Raw genomic sequence first — 20,900 nt, 5'->3', positions numbered from 1 at the left:
AGTACAAGTACATATTTTTGTTGACATACTGTACAATATAAAAATGGAAAACATCAGCAAACAAAATAAAAGGTCCAAGTGATGTTTATGCACAGAAATGCAACGCTTGGCTCAGACACCTGAACCGTTTAACACAGCAGAAACCCTGAATGTCAAGAAGATTGGTGCACTTACTGTGTAAACCATGTTGCCTAAGAGGAGATAGTCTGGAGTTCTTCCGTTGCCAAAAACTGTATCTGTGAAGGGAATCAACAACATAAGCTTTTAGGGCCAAAGCTGTCTCTTTTCAGCTCCTGGGTTTCGTATAGAGTTCCATTAGGTGATCCAAATGGTAAAGAGCCAGAGGATATTAGTTTTGGTAGATCTCAGTGTGAACTTTAGTGTAAAACACTCTGTTAGAGACAAAAAAGTGGACATTGGAACGTGAAGTGAAAACCACAGTCAAATGCTGCTGCCATTACTGCCCTTTTAGAGGCTGGAATGTTAATTCTGTCTTTCGCAACTATTAGGAAAGAGTGTTTCTATGAAAAGCCATCAGTAAGACTGAAAAGCTGAATTGGTGTGCATTAATCATGGTCAGGAATTAAATGCTCTGGCTAATTCACTGCTGAAATAGAAAGAACATGACTGTTTTTTGACAAAATGGGTATGTATTCTGCCATTGAAATCGGAATCCAACCTACTGAGAACACTTTTCCTAAAACAGAGGTTAGAAGAATTTCCTGAAATAATAAAATTGAAATTAACTGCAAATTTAACAGACATATGAATCCAAACTGCCCACGTGAGTTTGGGCTGTAGCTGAGGCTAAAATATCAGCAGTGTGTGACTGCCAGTAAAGAAAGAAAGAGAGGCTCCCTTTCCCTTTACTTCCGGCTGGTCACGTCTTGTGTGCGCTGAGGCTTTGCTGACAGCCTGTCAGTCAGAGTAAAGCGGCTCGGCGCCTTTGTTTGGAGAGCAGGCACAAGCTTGTGTGGTCCTCTGGCAAGCCAAGACCCACTGGCTCTAAGAACTCCATTCTCTCTGCACTCGCACATAGAAACATTGCATCCTAATCTGCACAAACATGCACAATTGACCTTATACAGATAAATAAAGTTATTAAATTTAATTGCGCACACAAAGAGACTGATACTTGTCTATTTGGATTAAAAGCATCATTGTCTGCACTGAACAAGCACCTGGAAAGTTTGTATCTCAGAGGTGTGTGTTTATTTACAAAAATGAAGAACTGTGTGCAGAAGTATGGCCAGATATATGAACATAAATATATACTTGTTAGTGTGTGTTACTCTTGCTGGAGCACACATATAATTCATGACTGGACAGTTGAAGAGAGAACCAATTAAGACAAAAGTATGTGAGTTTGACTGTCCTCCCTCTTCATCCACCGAGGGTGGAGTCTCTGGGAGCTACTTACCATGCTGGAAGGCTTTAAGGGGGAACCAGAAGAGGATGACGGAGTGGAAGAGGCCATTCAGACAATGGGCCCAGAAGACCTGCAAAAAAAATAGGGGAGAAGGATGGAGAGGAAGGAGGCGGGAAGGAGGAGGAAAAGAGGGGTGGGGGGTTGGAGGCGGCAGGAGATTCAAAGAAGAGAGAGGGAGACAGAGAGAAGAAAAAAGCATGAGAAAAGGGTGTGGGGAGCTCCAGCCTCCCAAGTGACCCCTGACCTGGGCCCTTTGTGCCAGCCCAGCGCTAGGCTAAGTGGCGGTTTTGTCAGGGCCTCCACGCTCAATGGCCACCCTGCTGACAGACACGTTGTATATCCTCAGTGTGTGTTAAGGGGGGGGAGAGAGGCTACTGAGTGTGTATTCGAGCAGTGAAAGGCAAGTGGACAACATCAGTGAGCAGTTTTTTAACTTCTAGTTTGTTTTTTTAAGTTTACGCCGTATTCAACAGAAAGAAAAGAAAAAAAAGCATCGAGCATAAGAAACTGAAATACATATCCTCGCCTCGATGTTAAGAACATTATACAACATTAATATATGTGCTGCTAGTATGAGGGTTTCCTCTCATTACATTTCATTAGGCTTCGGCCCTGTCATTCGAGAATTTTAACTGGTATAGAAATAAATGACAGGAGAGTTTAAACAAGCAGAAATCAGTTTAGAAACACACAGGGAGACTGACAAACCTGACAGAGATTAAACTGTTTTCATGGTCATTATTAAGGGCCTGGAAAATCGTGGTGTGGACCGCAGTCTGCGTGTGTGTCTGTTTATGCAAGCATGCAGACTTTGGATGAGTCGTTTAAATCAATACTCCCACTCCAAAACCACCTTGTTTCAAATTTACATTATGAAATACCAGAGCCAAACAAAACACTAATGGGCAATGTAGCATGAAACACATTTGTGCCCCCTTTCCTCCCTGTGCTGACCCAGACGTTGGTGTTACTTCTGAGGGATGAAAATCTGTCAAATCCAGAGCGTAAACGGGGAAGGAAAAATAAAAACATTACATTTTAATCTTTGGCCTCTTTTTAATCATCGGTTCTTGGCAGACGACAAGTTAGAGGCTCGCTACCTTAAAAACACCCTTTTCAACAACTTCAGCAAATCTGTCAGTAAAACATAAACCATATCTTATTTGAGACACATTGGGTACCCTGAAAGTCTAAATTTCTTGGGATTTCCCAAGGTTTTAGTCATTTTAGAATAACTATTAGTACTACTTTACACTGTATGGTTATACCAAAAAGGTGCCAGGAAAGAATGTAAAATCTAAGGGAGAGAAGAAGGAGTAAAGCAGGACAGGGTACAGTGAATTAAAAGTCTTGTTCTAGACTATGAGTCTTGGTAATACACCTTGGCCTCAGTGGCACGACCTCCTCACCTTTCCTATTGACCAAACAAAGTCCCATAGCAGACCCCCCCCCCCCAGGATTACCTTACCCTCCCACTGTGTAGACAAAACCCAATACACTGAGCGCGAAATGGCTGAAACCGACCCCCACACTTCTATCTCTCTGGTCAAATGTGGACTAAATTATCACTAATGTTACAATCACATGTTTATGCCAATTAGCCTCCCACTGATAGGCTCAGTTCTCTTTCACCCTCCTCCTCAACTATCCCATTCCCAAACACTGTTGGGTTGTAAACAATCCCTAGTTTCCCCGCCACAATAATGAATGCTAATGAAATCAATAAATGTTCATAATCATTTGTCACAGTGGGATCCTCCCTTTCACCTCTCCAGCCACCCTGCTCTCTTTATTTCTCTTGTATCTCAGCAAGTTGCTAGGGATCCACTCCGAATGAATGCCCAGTCTGTTCTGTAAAGATTCTGCCCTTTGTGGAACTCCTAATTGCCAAAAAAAAAAAAAAAAAAGCATGAATGCCGGTAATTAATATTGAGCCAAATATTTCCAGAGCTGCCCACCCCTTCCCGTTTCTTTTTGAACCAGTGATGTAAGAAGGGAAAGGGAGGAAGAAATAGAGGAGAGGGAAAGGTGCTGTATAAGAGGTGATCAATAGTAAGAGTGATAGCAGGTAAACTACTGTAATTACAACAATCACATGAAGGGGAGCCTGGTTTATTAGAGTGACTTAAGTGTCAGGTATATGTAATTAAAAGTAAACGGGCAGCACAGTTAAAGCCACGCCTTGAGTTTCTAACACCCTCAGTCACTCCCTTCTCTCACCTCAACACAAACAGCTTTAATTCATAAAGACAGTATCTGTTGTGTACAAAAGAGCCAGGCGTGCAGAAAGACAGGCTTGGAGGGGCCAAATTCCTGCTGGATTTTCTCGCCTCGCCTCGGGCCAGCTGCAAGGAAAATATCTCGGGAAAAGAGTGGACAAGCCAGAAAAAACAACCTGCTGACCTGGCCGAGTCATCATTTATGGGTTTTGGAAAATGTGGCCCAAACAAAATTGAGGTTCATTTGCTTCTAATTATCAGACGCATACTTTTATGACCCTTTTTTGGCAGACTTTGAAAGTCTTCAAAAATGTTAATGAAGGGAAAGTCCAACCTACTACAGAATTCAAAAGAAATTTGGACGATTAATTCAGCAGTTGTGAGGAAAATATTCTCTCTGATCAACTGTTTAATTGATGGAATAAAGACAATTCATCTACAGAGAACAAATAGCACTTATTCTGTGTATAGCATGTCTGTTTTGCAACCAATTTACCTCTATTTCTTCAGCTTTCTTTAATTATGAAAAACAATCCGGGCTATAGCAAGCAGTGGATTTACTTAAATTAACTCATCTAATGACCTACAGTGTGTTCATAAATCATTTGTGACTTTACAAGCTAAGTCTTTTGTAATTTTGTTAGAATTCCCCACAGCCCGGGGTGATGTATTCAAAGTGCATGTTTCCTTGGAACAACAGTTAAAAACCCAAAGATATTGAGTTAACTATCATATACATGTATGACATTTGCTTGTTCACTTTGGTTTTCTCAAACAAAAATGACCAAAAGCAGTAGATGCAAACTCATTTACTGTCAATCAACTAATCGATGAATCAACTAATTGTCGTAGCTCAAGAGACATTAAGTTTCGAAAAATGTGTTTTCAATGAATTTTGTTTGAGAAATATAGAGGATTTGTCTTTAATAGACTAGGTTTCAATGGGCTAACTCTTCGTGACTAATAAACCTTATGTTTTATTTATACTTTACTTGGTCAATCTGAAAAGTGCCTCTTTTAACATAAGTAAGTAGTCATGGCTCAGTAAAAATTAAGATGGAAACTTATTTCACACATTCAGTGTGGTCCTGGATGAGTTAAACTCAAACTGACAGCTTTGCTCTGAGAACAAACTACCACCTCACTTAAACAAATTGCATAATTTTCCGCAACAAACCCTGTCACACAATGACAGCACACTCTCTCTATTCCCTCTCTCCCCCTATTAATTCTGCTGCCTACCCCAAGCCATCTGACCTTTCCTGCCCCTGACCGCCATGGCCAATCCGTCTTTAATCCACCTCCATGCTGTGCTAACCAGGTCACCACGCCTGTGAGGAGGGAGTAGGGATCTGGTTTAGCATGGAGAAAGAAGGAGACATCTTCATTACCAGCGGGGGAAAGCTAATGGACAGCCCCTGCAACCAGACAGAACAGGTCAAGCCAGGCCAAACAAGGCTACGACTGGAGACCCACTGACTACAGCTGCCAGGTCACTGTGACGGGAGACGATCAGTCCTGAACAACAACAACATGACAAGAACATCTTAATTAATTTGATGTTAATTGGTTGTAGGAGCTGGAACATTTGACCTCCTCATTTGTGTGGTGGAGCACAACATTAATTCTCAACTTTAGATGATACAGTGGAAATATACCAAATTGTGAGTGTTTGGTGACACATAATACCAGTTGAGTTTTACAAAGTTACAAAAATGGCAGGTAATGATACTCCTCTTTTAGAAGTTGAACAAAAAAGATCATCTGAGGTAAAGAGATATTTGCTTACAATATGCACTAGAGTTGGAGAAACTTGACAGCTCCATATCAAGAAAGTATGTTACTGTAGCTGCAAAGAGCAGGACAGAGACCAGAAAACACTTAAAAAAGAAAGTCCTCAAGATAACAACAAATAACTGCAACAAAAAGACTAAAGTGGGAATAATAACAATGTCATCTAATAGCATTTACATCTAGTGGTGTGTGCAAATAAAGAACATGTGATTGAGACTAGTGTTACCTTGGTATTAAAGCCCATTGCATTCTGGGAGGTTTTGTAGAGTTCTGGGTATTTCAGCATGTTCTCTTTTCTGCAGGAGCGCTCAAATATTCCCAAAGTGAGAGGCGGCAGAGCAGTAAAGATCTGCATAAGGAAAAACACACAGAGAGAAACATCAGTGAATTTTATGTCTCCATAATTTTCCAACAAATGAAACCCACACAAATGGTCACCTCTTTTATTGTTCTGAACTTAGAAGTGATGACCTTCAAATACGAATCGTCTAAAACATTGTTAAGCATGACAATTCAATCTTGATCATGGAAACTGTATGTGTGAAAAAACAATCTCAAGTCAAAAGGTCCCCATGCTTTTGCAGAATCTTGATTTATAGTTGATCAGCTCTGACTAGTTTGATCGGAGTTTAAGTGCAGTGACTGACACTGCGTTGCGACTCCTCGGCTCTAATTGGTTGTTTCCCTTCGGGTGAGGTTGAATCGTGCAAATGCCAAAAAGTTATTTTTTTTATAAAAGTTACCTACTGAACCGTAAAGGGAAAATATTCATGCAACCAAAAGCCAAAATCACTTTGCAAACTTCACCAAATTCACAACACTACTATGTTAGTATGCAGAGGTTAAATAGTGTAATTGAATGTCTAATTGTTACTTATGGTAGATGCCCGTCTTCATCATAGCCACCATCTCCACATAGTAGGTTACATTTACAGAAGAATTTGCTTCATTTTGTTCTCCAATTTTCCCATTCTTTATTTTATATCATTGAAGACAATTGACCTTAAAACCATTTAGGGTTTCTTATTTTGATTTGTCATGCTTCAAGTCTGTTCATATGCAAAATCCATCTCCAATGAACATCTGCGATGCTCTTGACTAAGAAGTGGGTATTTAAGCCTAGCTAAAGTGTACATTCTTAGTGGTGTTGTAATGTTGTTCTGTATGGCAGCTGCTGAGAGAGGAGTGATGGTATTGTGTGGCTAGGGGGCTCAGTGGGTCAGTTGGTGTGAGTTCCCTGAAGCCCATCTGGAGTAGGAGTCTGCAGGACCAGCGGGCCACAGGACATGCTCCACTGGGCTCCTTTCTTATTCAGAGCCAGGCCCAGGAAGATCTCCATTGATGGTCAGATTCAGCCCACTGCTTCCGGCAGACTCCCACTGAGCCGGAGGAATTCCCTCAGTTTTTGTATAAAGTGAAAGACTGAACCCTCTTCCCACCCCCCAAATACAGTACTGTATGTAAGGTGGTTTATTATTAAATGAATGCAAAAGGCAGGGCTGTTGAAATATCCTTCTCACTTGAAAGTTTGTCCCGATCAGGAATGCGGGGAAATTTCACTTCACACTTCTCTCATTCATTTTTGTTTATTGAATTGAGTTGATTTTAATAAACAGTTTAAAGTTACATATCAACTCCTTGTGGGCTTAATGCCATGGTATTAAAGATCAGACTTGCAGATGCACATGTTTTACTTCTACTTAATTCATGACAGATATGAAATATGAGTTCATTAGGAGTGGTCCCATTAAAGAGCCCTGAGGGACCCCCTACATCAGCAGCCCGTTCAGTTGCTGCTCCATTCTTCCTATTCTTTTTATCATTCAAACTTAGCTGCCCTTGCTAACTACACTCTTTGGGGCAAACGCAAATGTTGTTCTTTCGTATTCAGTACATAGTTTAGGGCACAGAGGGAATATGGACTTGACAACAGGTCATAAATAATGGAGATATTTTTCAAGATGTTGATGACATAGTCACGCAACAAAGGGATCAGTTTTGGGACACCACAGCAAATCAGTTCTATGGCAGAGAACAATGGGGTAAAGTAGTAAAGTGGGCTCTTTGTATAGTACATTTTATTAACACTCACCACGTTGTATAAACCAATGCACCAGCGTTCAAACAGGATCTGGCCTGAGAAGCCATTGACGAACGCGAACCAGATCTAAGGGAGTCAAGATCACATGAAGAAAGAGTTAGAGCAGCAAAAATAAAAACAGAAAGCAATGGTGGTGCAACAGTTCTATCAATAACACAGTTTATATTTAAACCAAAATGACAAGGATGGTTTATATCCAAAATACTCACATCTCCCTTTCCCATTACTGACATTTTGAACATTAACACACTTAGTCATGAATTTTATACTGTAGGCTTCACTCAAACTATATGATGAAAACACCAAATCTCTGTAGTGTTTCAAATTTGCTTCTTCAGTATATGCTTTCCATTAGTGATAGTAAGAGTGAATGGTTACCATTATCAGCTTTGAGAAGGGCTCACTATGTCTACAAACTAACAACCCATTTTTCTGTCACACTACGTTCTTTACTGTCTTATGTCAACAGATACTTCAGAAAGAGACTGCAGGATCTCTTATAATCTAAAAAATTGTAAAAAAGTAATGAAAGAGTGAGCAGCGACTTCTAATATATCTTTAAAATCGTTGCAAGGCTGATGCATCTCACAATAATGTTCGTTTTGGGAGTAAAGCAGGAAAAATAAATTTTTCCTGTCAATTCAAAACAAAATTATCGTAAAACTAATGTGGGTTTGTTTGAAGTGCTGACCTGTGGTTAACATGTCATTAGTCTAAGTTAGCCAGGTTTTAAACTCAGGAAAGGCAGAGGTAGGCCACATTAAAACAAATCAGGGAAAAATGAACGACAGTGGGAAAGCCTAGACCTCCAGATGCCACCTCCACGATGCAAATTGCCGACTGGATTCATCACGGGATTACCTACAAACATTTATCAAGCCCACTATTTCCCTCCTTGATCCTCCTAAAGACAAGTGGGTGACAGACGAGGTTAGTTATAGGGGCAGAGTCAGGGCTGTGGGACTCTGAATGATGGAGATTTTGATATATTATGTCAGGAAAGGGAGATAGAGGTAATGTAAACCATATGCTGGGTGGTGAAGAGACTTATCACATATCTTGATTAGTCATACTTACCTGAACAAAACAATGCCTCTAAGATCAGGACAGGAGCTAGGTATTGTAAATTAACTATATGAGCGTGCAGTAGAGAAGTTGAGTTACAGTATCTAGTAGGAAAAATGGCATGTGTGAATTCTTTTAAATTGTTGTAAAGCAGATTTGTCTGACATTTCCTGGAGAAAAACTGCATGTACTGTACAATCTGAAAATTGCTTGTATACTGACAGTGAATCAGAAATTGACACTTTGTTGTCCCAAACCACCTCTTGCTAATGTCGGATATGTCAAGGGAACATCAGGGTACTGTGTTTTGGCCATGGCCAACCAAGCATTTCCTCGCTTCATTTAACTTCATTATGAAAGCATGAACTGCTACAAATTCTCAGATTGGGACAAAGCCTATTTGAAGGCCCCACCCGCCCGCTGCCACTCTCTACACGCCCAATACCAATCTGCCACTAGCCCTTTCCATTTAATCGTGTAAGCATATGCATGAAAACAAATGTCTGTCACCCCCCACTCACCCACCCTTCATTCCCTTGGTGAGGTGTGTGTGTGTGTGTGTGTGTGTGTGTGTGTGTGTGTGTGTGTGGGGGGAGGGGGGGGGGCTATAGACAAGGCCTGTGTTTATGTGTGTGCCCCCAGACCCTGCCCCTCAACTCCCCTCTGCCACACCCACCCATCACAGATCCAACCCTCCTCTCCATTTGGTGCACTCTACCATGATGTTGTTTCTTTTATATGAGGGGGCCTGTTTTCAAATTCACGTGGAATGTTCACTCAAATCTGGGACCATGTGGTTCTGTAACCATGAAAAACAGGAGGTGTGCAGTACATCTGTTGGCAGTGCAAGAATAGTTTTAGGTGTTTTAGGTCTTGGCTTCCTGAAAATACATTCAGATGCCGTTGCTATGGGTTATATGCAGATGAAACCCAAGCCATGAAGCGGATTCAACCATTAGCGTGGCTCAAGCAATGGCAATGAGAGGCTAGCAAGTAGGTCAAACTGCTGAATTAATTACAGCTCTGCCCAATGAGAGGCTCTGGGCTGATATATTGTTGTGCTAAGTCAAAAAAAGGCTCCTATTCATAGCATGTGGTAACTGCCTCTGTGTGAGTGTTTTGGCCTGGTCCTTGGGGTCCCAATAGCTTCTCTCTCTTTCTCCCTCTCTCATCTCTTGAGGGACAGATGCATTGATTTGCTCATTAGGGGAAGTAGCAGGCAGGATTTTTCTTCCTCTTTTCTTCTCCTCATTGAGTGCCACTCAACGGAGGGGTGTGGCTGGCCTCTCTCCCCGACTGCACATCATGAAAAACAGTACTGGAGGGAAGCAGGAGTTAAGAAAAGAGGGATTGGGCAGTGGCTAGCCGATAAGACTTTATGCATATTCATCAATGAATCAAAAATCATTGATTCCAAGGCTGCTCCACAGCTCTGCAGGCCTTGTCTAGAAGTGGCTGTGGGTTGAAGGGGTGGGGGGAGCATGACATAAGTCCCCAACAATGCGAGTCCTGATACTCTTAAGCTTAGTACTGCAGAATTGCTAATGGCATGCATACACAAAGCAAGCAAAGAATGTAAAGGGACATAAAGAGAGCTGATAAATATGCTGGAAATATGTGGAGCTACAAACACAAGCGGTCTTACAATGCCAGGCACGGCCTCCGTGGTTTCATTCAGTGTGCAATGGTCGGCAAGCTTTGCTCTGAAACTCTGAGCCGTCTCTAACTACACTGAGCCGCACTGAATGAGCTTTGATATAATTGCCTCATAAATGCCACTTGTCCATCAGCCCCCTCTGTAGCACCCTGGCAAATTGTCAATCAAACATGAGTGGCCAGCTGGATCGGTCATTTAAATGAAGTTGCTCCTTTGGAAAGGTCTCTTAGCTTGAATGTGACTGAATTCATTTCTTTTCACTCCTGTCCTTTAGTTAATGGTAATGGTAATGTGTAACAAAGTAGGAGTTATGAATTCTGCTTTAAGTTCGTAAAGCACTGGGCCGTATTGTTTAAAAAATATTTGAGTTATTTTATAACCGCTTTTTTCAATTAGATAGATAGTCATGTTTCAAGCATGATCATGGTTGAACTGTTCTCTAACTGATTAGGACAAAGTTGAAAACCAAAATCGACAGCATGCGGAAAGCCAAAGGAAACACTGTGAAGCAGTTCCAGCTGTCAGTCAATCATCCACTGAAGGGACAGCCTTACATTCTGACTCACAATTGACCCTCAGAAAGTCACAGAAAATCTTGAATCATCATACAACTGTTCCAAGAGCCTCAGACACAGTTGCGCTCACATTCATGTCTTCCACAATAGCCCCAGAATCCTTCACCAATCCAATCCTACTCTATGTCTCTTAAAAAGAACCAAAGACCCAGTGGAAAGAGAGGGAGACGAAAAGAGGCTCCCAGTCCTGGTATTCAAGTTGTAACACACACTGTAACAGACAATGGTGCTACGAACAAAAAAGGTAAAATTCCTGTCAACATCCCTGATTCTCTCCTTGCAAGGTAGCCTGGGAGTCGACGAGAAAAACATGCAAGCACAAAAGTAAACCTATTAGTGCAACAAATGCAGCTTTTAGCCATACCCCGGGGTTGCTGGTGTGTTAGATACCAGGTTCTTACAAAACAGGGACATTTTAAATATTGAAGCAGCCTAAAAGTGAAGAAATTTCCTATTATTTACTTGAATCCCCTGAAGGAGCGTAGCACAGGGGGGAGGGGGAGTTATGTTTTCAGAGAGCAACAAAAGGTGTGCTAGAAAGAAGCTCGCCCTGCAGACAGAACTATAGCTGTTATGTTCCAATTGTAGGAAAATACCTGCTTTGAAAAAGGCTATGGTATGCTTAATAGTAGTTGGACACACAAATAAATGGATAAACAATGTTAAGAGGAATTTTGAACAGGTTTTGATGTCATTGTGGCATACAGGTCCAGCTAGGATTTAAATAGGTCAGACCTATCTCCACAGTGCTGTGTTAGCACTGGATAATGGTCTGACTATACCACCTATCTATTCTAAGACGGAGGGGGGGGAAAAACTCTCTGGCTTGTTTGTATTTCTTAAAATCATTCACAACCGTTTTGGGCGGAGCTAAGCCCCGATAGCAGAGAAAGCGAGAAAGGGAAAACATCCTGTCAGGCTTTATCCCAGCATTGTACATCCATTGAGCCAGACTAGAATTCAAATGAAGGGAAAAAAGTAAAAAAAAGGGGGGGAAAGACAAGGGTTTGCACAGTCTTGAATGTATGTAATGTATACATTAGAAGTTGTGCCACCTCTTTTTGATTTCAATAGCAAATTGTCTTAACATGGTTAAAAACAGGGATGAAAATGAAAGAAATTCAACATTCAAGCACACATGTTTTTGCAGACAGAAAATTCTATTAGCTTTAAATTTAATTTAATTTTGGATCTGCATTCGTAGTATGGTGAGTAGCGTGGTGTTTGACCTTATCTGGAAAAAGGGTAGCATGATCAAACAGTTGCAGTTCCTATTAGTGCAGTTATATTCTGGAAAGAGACCAACTGCCCTCTTTTCACTTCAGGTCACAATAAGCCAGAAGCAGACATGCTGGAATGTAAAAGGTAGTCTACTGATTCTCCATGGTAGAGTATATAAACAAGAATGAGATCAGAGGTCAAGTGTCACAGAAAGAGGATGAACAAAAGACAACTTTAAAGTGCTCATATTTCCATGACATGTTATGTGGTGATGATATTTTAAAAAACGTGGCTGATCTTTTTTTTTGCCACCGCATACCATGGCCAGGGAGCACTCTCTAAATTGTCCTCTTTTCAGAGCGCAAAGGCAGAAGAAGTCTGTAAATCACTTACTTTCTATGGCTACTGGGCCCCCTCAAGAAGGGTTTTTTCTTTTGTTCTGTTTTTGATATGTGTCCTTGCTTGTCTTGTTTTTATTTGCAATTTATGCTATTTGGTAAAGCCAAGACAATTTTTTCACATATTTCCACAATAAAGTTTCTATTGTATCTAATTAACAAACAAAAAAGTACTGCAGAAATGCACTGGTATTCAACTTGCAATAAGAGCACATTTTATTCTTATACACATATGTCTCCAATGTAAGTATATTACATGTATTACAGCAGTCTCCATTAAAACATCCTGATATGTAGTGTGGGACAAAGTGTTTTTTTTCACCTTTATTTTTTTACAGGCAAGTCATTAAGAACAGGTTCTTATTTACAATGGCGGCCTGACTTCTGAATTAGAATTTAAGAAGATGCAAAGCTATAGCTGCTGCTTCCGCCAGAAAAGTGCATGGCCGGTGGATCAAAACATCTGAGCACTCCCGATGATAAAGCTGCTGCTGATAGGAAGCACTTAACCTGTCTGGTCATTCTTGGTTATAGCTCTGAACCTGCAATCAGCACTGGGTCTGGTATCTGTTAAATGCCATCAAACCTACCGCACACCAACATACCGATGTTTGGAGTAACATGTGTGTGAACCTTCCTAACCATCATCCATTGATGTACAAGGAGAGGAGTGCTGGGTGGCTATGAACAGACATGTATTACCTGCTCATAATTTTCCATCCAAAGCAAATATTCCTGGATCATCAGTACAGTAAAACATTAATAATTACAGGGCTGATCAAAAAGTCAGTGTTTTAATTCACCATCCTATAGAGGTCAAGTCAAATGTATTTATATAGCACATTTCATACATTATAAAATGCAACACTATGTGCTTTACATAAAAATGACATTGTTTTGTTTTGCAAGAGAAAACTCAGATTGGAAAAATAGTCTAGCTAGCTGTCTCAATTTACCATGCAGAGATCTGAGGAGCAGTTAACCATAGTCCTCATAATCCATCGGAGTTTAAAGTGTTCATATTATGCTCATTTTGAGGTTCATAATTGTATTCAGAGGTTGTACCAGAATAGGTTTATGTGGTTTAATTTTCAAAAAACACTATACTTTTGTTGTACTGCACATTGCTGCAGCTCCTCTTTTCACCCTGTGTGTTGAGCTCTCTGTTTTAGCTACAGAGTAAGGCATCACACTTTTATTCCATCTTTGTTGGGACATGCACATGCACAGTACCTAGGTAAGCACTGCTAGCTGGTCAGTTGCAGAATATGAAGGCGTGCCACGCTAGCAGCTAGGCGAGCAGTATAACGTGTGTTACAAAGTGACGCATGTTTGTCACGGATGTAAAGGCAGGACTACAATAGAGCTGTTTGGAGCAGTTTGTGAACAGTGTTTTCTGTTGGAGATGGTAAGTCCCTTTGTGGTGGACTTTGGACTTTTTCACTTAGTAAACCTATAACGTGCACAAAAAGATATATAACACAATAAAGAAAAGGGGAAAAGCCAAAAAGCATAATATGAGCACTTTAAAATTCCAACAAAAAGAAAGCAGATGGAAACGGGCATACATGCATCCGGCGGTATTTCCTGCGGCACCGGAGCAACCCTGGAAGTGGAACGTCACGGATATAGACTACTGAAAGGCAGACTTCCAGTTCATTAGATGTAGTTTTCCCCTCATATCGAGTGTGTGTGTGTGTGTGTTCTTGTTTAACTATATTCGTGGGGTCCAACAACCGGGAATACAGTATACTTGTGGGGTCCGGACAGCTTTGTGGGGCCAAAATGCTGGACCCCACAACTTTAAAGGGCTGTTTGACGGTTAAGACTTGGTTATAGGATTAGGATTAGAATTAGGTTATGGTTAGGGTGAGGGTAAGGGTTAAGTTAAGGCATTTAGTTATGATGGTTAAGGTTAGGGTAAGGGGCTAGGGAATGCATTGTCAATGACGGTTCCCCACAAAGATAGTGAAACGCACGTTTGTGTGTGTGTGTGTGTGTGTGTGTGTGTGTGTGTGTGTGTGTGTGTATATTCTGTCTCGGTATGTCAAAACAAACTATTCACCCAGGAGCCGCACCAACTGGTAGGTAATGTGAAGGGCCAGTCAACAGAAATACAAACACGGAAACTCTAACAAGGAATCTTTGCCTTTACACCTAATCATGACGTGAATACATTTTAAAGCTTTGCGTTAAGATCTGGTTTATTGCATGACTCTCAGCCCTTAGAGCTTCTTACCTCAATGATGTAGAGAACAATATTCTTGTAGAAGCAGTACAGAATACACTTGGCTACACGGTTGTAATTCCAGGCTCCGTGGACGAGCAGTAGATTCTTCAAGTATTTGAACTGTGTGGGAGGGGAGGAAATGGAGTAAACGACAAAATGCATGAATAGCAAAAGTCTGTGTAAAGTACACTGTCTAATGGTTCCTCATAATCAGAGATCAGTGCTGAAACACTGAAGCAGTTACAGGAACTTCAAGATTAAAGAAAGAAGCAGTGTTTTGTCATCCCAAGCAGAGAGGACTGATGAGATTGAAGCCAAAGACTCTCACTAACACATTCCAGAAATGTTGAGATAAAGATTGTAAGATCAAGAGTTTAGTTGATAAAAATGAAGGAGTTCATATGGGGGTATTGGTCTCCAAGGACTCAGCATAATAGTTAAACTGCTTTATAATTATACCACCATTTAGGGACTGTTATGAACTTGCAATTTCAGTGCAATTTCTGCCTGATAAGTGTGATTATATTGGAGCAGAAGTTCGAGGCAATTGTTTCATCTTAGTTGCCAGTAAATGACTAAAACAAAGCAGACAATCTACTCTTGCCTTCTCTTGCCTCTAACAAAATGAAAAGTTTTTAAAATGTCTCAAACTATAGTAGGAGGTATGATGAGTAGAATGAAACACCATTTTGTTTATTTGAAGGCCTTCTTGTCTTTCAGCATTACCACAGTATTCGTTGGTGAAATGACAACACAGTGGCAGCCCCCAGTTTGTCTGACCCCTCGAATGGTCGGATCAAACATCAGTTAACACAAACCTGAGCTGATGACAGATGAAGAGCAGAGGTGCCTCGGCCCAAAGCCTCTTCACTCTCCACTTGCTTCAACAGATAACACTGAGCTCTCAAGTATTAAATCTTAGGAACTAGCTCCCTAACAATCTACAGCAGCAAGGAGCTCATCTGATACTCTCAAACGCGAATATAAATCATGTATAGGAAAAGAAAAACAAGTTACACAACTTCCAAGGATTGATTTCAGTTTGCAGACTGCAAATTACACTTAATGTACCGTTACGCCAATATATGGAAAACACCACTGGAAGTCTGGAGGTGTAATTTAATTTGATGCTGGGACACAACCTAAATGGATTCTATGAGGCCACCTGTCTTTGAAAGACATACACTTTTACATGTCATGCCGATTGATGGGGGCACTTAAGACAAATCCAAGTCTCTTGAATGGTAATTGCATACTGAAGCACAGAGAGTGCACTGTGTTTTAGTCAGCTACTGGTTTCCTATTCTCTCAAGCCCCTTGGCTGTAATAGAAACATGATGTACTGAGTGGCATGCTGTGTAGAAACAGAACGATGACACAGGACCTCCATGGCTTTTGTTGCTTACGGGTATCACATATCGCTGCAGAGTTTCAGACAAACTGGTTACTAGGATGTAAGAATGTATTTAAGAAGTAGCATTCTGCCGGGATCTGTTTCTGTATGGTTATGTTGGGAGTTGGGTGTCACCAGATGCTTGTTTAACAGGGGTTACTACTCCACTGTATAAGTAATGACCTATTGTTACTGGGAACAATGTGCCAAGCTATCACTAACACATATTACACTTGAGACAACAATGACAGTACGGACAATTTGTGGAATCTGACTTTTAGAAGATAGAAATGGATGGGCATGGATAAATTGAGGACATGCACCTCCAGCTTAGAAGAAAACATATTTTTTTATCAAGTTAAAATCACGTTTTAACACTGCCAAAGTGTAAAATCTGGTCTTCTAGTCTTATTTTTATTTTATGTACATTATTTAAGTTCAGGGTGTCAGTGTGCAAATATTTTTGTTACAATAGAACAAAAAAACGTAAACAACTACAGGTGATGATTTTACATTGTTTAGCTCTACTGTATTGAGTCTTAAAGACCGTCTTCTGTTAATCTAGTCTGAATATTATTAGCAGTTAAGCAGCTAATCAATCATGCATTGGCATACTTTTTTTCTGACCCTCTCTGACTGCCTGATGTCATCAGCAAAGCTGTCAAAGTTACTCTACAAATTATAATTTAGGCATTTTAATATAAACAATAACTGGTAAAGTTCCCACTTTAGATACCTATGTCTTCCATCTCCGACTCCTAATGAGAGAACAACATACTTTAACTTAATATGTTGTGTTTTTCTAACTTAGTGTAAGCCCCTGCCATTGTGCTCACCTGGGCAATAGAGTAGTCAGAAGAGTTTGCAGCTTGCAGACCCTCGTTGCCGGAGATTCCCACACCGACGTGAGCTGTCTGGATCATTCCCACGTCGTTAGCACCATCACCAATGGCCAGCGTGATCACCTTCACCTGTTTCTTTACCATCTCCACCACCTCTGACTTCTGAAGAGGAGATACTCTAAAAGGGAGGAGTAGCACAGGGAATATTACACAATGTGTATTTAATGAAACTAGATATTGATTTGTGGTAATCAGCAATTGCTATTAATGTGGTAAAATCAGTCGTGGTAAAACTAGTGCTACAACAGTGAGGCATACAGTATGCAGTGCAAAGGATAAGGCAAGACATACATTAGAAGAAGAGTAGATGTCAGATTATACAGTACATATTACAAGGGAACGTATTGTCTAGGAAATTCTATTTCCTACTTCCCCAGAATTTGGGCAGTATAATTGCGGTGTGCATAAAATAATATTCATTCTTGAGATCAGCACTTGGCAAAACCCAAAGCTCTTCCTTCACTTTGTAGAATTGTAGGTTGAGGCATGCAATCAGTCGTGCCAAACTGTGTGAACACCCTAAAAATAAACATATGGGCATTTTGTGCAGAATATTTCTTTAAGAATCACAAAAAAGCAGGTGCCAAGGTGGCAAAGAGTAGAAAGCCCTTGTAGAGACTGCATTTAATCCCCAGTGGCAGTGCTTCTGACTTTACCGAGTACCACGTAATGGGCATTGTTTGATGGCGGGTAGCCAGGGAGGGGTTGTGTCATGTCATGCTGGATGGACGAGGCGAATGTGTGAAGGAAGGTGAGATCTGGGGGAGGGAGTGGACTTCATGGTCAAGCTCCTCAATGTCAACGCAGCTGGTGGCACATAGGAGGAAGCACATGTCTGTCCAAAGGAATATTCAGTGAATTATTTTGTATTCATTGCCTTGACATGTGCTTTTGGATTTTGGATCACCATTTGGAGTGTTCCTTTGTCCTATGCCACCTTATGCCTTTTCTGAAGAGTCCATCATGTTTTTTTAATCCTATGTGTCCTCCTTGGCTACTAGCAACTGCGTGGAGGAGGGAGGGAAGGGGGGCGGGGGGAGGGCTGTCATGGAAGGCTTCTATCATGTGGATGCGGCGACAGTTTTGATGTCATTACTTAGAATTCCTCATGGGGGTGGCAGAAACTAAAGCTTTAACTAATTATTATTGGCTGTACCAGTGATGATTTACGTGTCCTGTTACAGGGGATGAATATTTGTGCATTTATTTTGCATTTTATAATACATTTCAGGTCACTTAATAGAGATCTGTTTTCACTTTGACATTAAAGTTCCCTTTTCTGCTGATCAGTGTCAAAAAACACTTTAAATCTACTCTATACTGTTGTAATGCTTTATACCAACAGCAAAGTTGGCAGTGACAAGGACTGTATGGGGAACTGGGCACTACTGCTATAAAGACTACTTGTTATATTCTGGGAGATGCATTTCCCCTTTTTACTGCTTTTTCTCGAGACCCTGTAAGACCTTTCTTACTAGGCCCATTAAGTAGAGCCAATCATTAGGTGATGGTTGGGACACATCTCATTACTCTTCCTTTACAAGACTTCAAACTAAACTATGCCCTCACTGACAGCAAAGTCTGTAGCCTCCCACACAGGAGTGTTGTCTTAGTGCACCAGAGGTTTGTGTACAGTACAGAGAGTCTCCAGAGACAATGTCGTAAACGGCTAGCTATCTGAAGCTGTGAAATTGCTAATGTTTATGTTCTCCGTGGTTTAAGAGGCCACATTCATCTTCTGGTGTGTCTTAGTGCCCATAGAGTGTGCACAAGGTAAAGGCAGGTAGAGGTTAAGGAAAAATAAATAAAAATCATAAGGTTTGCTGTTGTTCTGAAAACGTGGTGCTGATTTCTGGCCCCAGACCCCGTCATGGTTGCTTGAGTACTTAAGTACTTCCTATTATTTATGTGGCCTGGGCAGGTCAACAGTGTACCTGCATAATGTTGAAAGTTGCCATTTAAATTTATAACTATCACACTTTTTAAACTGCTGCTATGAAATACTCAATGACTCAAAAAGACATACTACTTAGTTGTTCAACCACAGAGCTTTTAATTGAATTTAAGTCATTTTAAAGAAAAAAATGCCCAACATTACTTACTTTCAGCTTCTCATTTGCTCAATTTCTCAGTTTTATATGATTGTAAAATCATCTTTGGGTTTGGGGCTATTGGTCTGACAAAAATACGCAATTTTATGACATAGTAAAAAGCCTTAAGTTTAAGAATTTTCCATCTCTATATCCATATACGGTTTTGAGCCGCTGCATTAACGTGGATTAATGACTCCAGTACTGTATAGTATTTAAACACACATTTTGTATAGTGTTTTCCAAGTGCAGAAACAGACTCGGTACGTAAAGTCTTTGCAGTAAGAACACCTACTTTCATTTCGGTCAGTGGAATTTATTATTTTATTGTTTCAGGAGTAAATCTTACCTGCAGCATATGACAGCTTTACAGGACAGGGCGAGGTCTAGGAAGTACTGTCGCACTCCGAATGCGAGGGCGTATTTGAGAGTCTTCCCGTCAATAATGAGAGCAAAGTCGTTCTCCTTGTAGAGGGCATCTCCCAGCATTCCACAGTGGTGGCTGAGCGCTTCCCTTGTTCTCTGTGTGATGAAAAACATGTAATTACTGTGAGTTTAATTAGTGCAATTAGTCAATATAATTTCAAGCCTATAGTATTAAAGTCGCTAGAGGAGAAATAGTGTTATTAGATAGTGTAAGTTGTTTTGCCCGGGTGGATTGGTTTGGAAGAATCTACTGTGCAAGCTGATTATGATTAATTCATTTATAAGTCAGCAAGGTTTTTTTTTTTAAGATGTTTTGTTTTTTAATTCTATTTTAAAAAGCCTTTGCCAATTTGTTAACAGATACAAAAATATTTAACAATTATTATAATACCAACTGTTATCCAGGCTTTTGGGAAAAAATAAACTGTCAAATGTTTTTGTTAGTTGTAACATTTTTCATTTGCATTTGAGGATTTATTAATCCAAAGGCTGAGATGCATGCAGAATAGGTATGATTGATACTGAACCACACTATTTTTTAAATATTTGTTCTAGTATTATATCTTATTTATTATTTATTGTATATTCTGTATGTGTGCTGTGTGTCTGATGTGTTGCTGCTGTAGCACTGACATTTCCCAATTTGGGATCAAAAGTCTATCTAATCTAATTCAAATTAGAGTTAAATAGATGACACAGATCTGTCCACTCTTCTTGCTAATCCCAAACTGCTACAGAGCAGCTGCTCTTGATATTTTAGATATTTAATACATTTCCCATGCTTATTACACTCAGACCTTCGCTATGAGATGATAACACAAGACGAGTTCTGAGAATGGATCACGTTTGCTTATACAGTATATACTGCTTTGATGACGAGTGATAATGAAAAGCCATAAATATGAGACTGACAAGAGGATTTACTGTCCTGGTATACGGACATGTGGACTGGATGGATGAAGTGGTGAGATCATCATTGTATTCATCATTCATCATCATCTTCCCCACAGATGGTAAAGTCATTAGGAAATACTGTGTGTAACCACTTTCTAAGTGACAGGTAGATAATACATATGTATTTTCAATAAAAGAATATAATAATAATAATAATAATAATAATAATAATAATAATAATAATAAATTACATTTTCTTTATAAATTACCTGGCTTCAAAAGTACAAAAATATAATAGAAGCACTTCTTGCTATCCCTAATTATATCCCTTATGGTGGTGTGCAAACTGTTAAATGACTGTAAAGACAGTTTTAAATGGGCAGAAACAAAGCAATGATATATTGCAAGGCATCAAACCTAATGTGCCATGCAGATGTTCAAACAGCTATAATCATAAAAAAATGGTGGCCATTAGCAGAACTGAGGGAGGGAGGGGTCCGGCTTGG

General features: G+C 40.2%; 1 protein-coding gene across 7 annotated transcripts in view; it reads right to left on the bottom strand.

Annotated features, from left to right (window-relative positions):
- The window catches only part of atp8a1 (ATPase phospholipid transporting 8A1), a 107,825-nt gene that overhangs the window by 16,372 nt on the left and 70,553 nt on the right, over nt 1–20,900 (bottom strand). For all 7 annotated transcript variants that reach the window (XM_078260224.1, XM_078260220.1, XM_078260219.1 and 4 more), the window contains 7 exons: nt 19,424–19,596; nt 16,919–17,102; nt 14,699–14,809; nt 7,535–7,609; nt 5,669–5,791; nt 1,421–1,499; nt 175–236 (listed from right to left, as the gene is read on the bottom strand). In XM_078260224.1, the coding sequence (XP_078116350.1) occupies nt 175–236; nt 1,421–1,499; nt 5,669–5,791; nt 7,535–7,609; nt 14,699–14,809; nt 16,919–17,102; nt 19,424–19,596 (807 nt within the window). The remainder of the gene's footprint in view (nt 1–174; nt 237–1,420; nt 1,500–5,668; nt 5,792–7,534; nt 7,610–14,698; nt 14,810–16,918; nt 17,103–19,423; nt 19,597–20,900) is intronic.

This window comes from Sander vitreus, chromosome 10, assembly GCF_031162955.1.
Source record: "Sander vitreus isolate 19-12246 chromosome 10, sanVit1, whole genome shotgun sequence".
NCBI lineage: Eukaryota > Metazoa > Chordata > Actinopteri > Perciformes > Percidae > Sander > Sander vitreus.
Note: the sequence above shows the minus strand (reverse complement) of the source record. Positions and strands in the feature narration are given on the sequence as shown.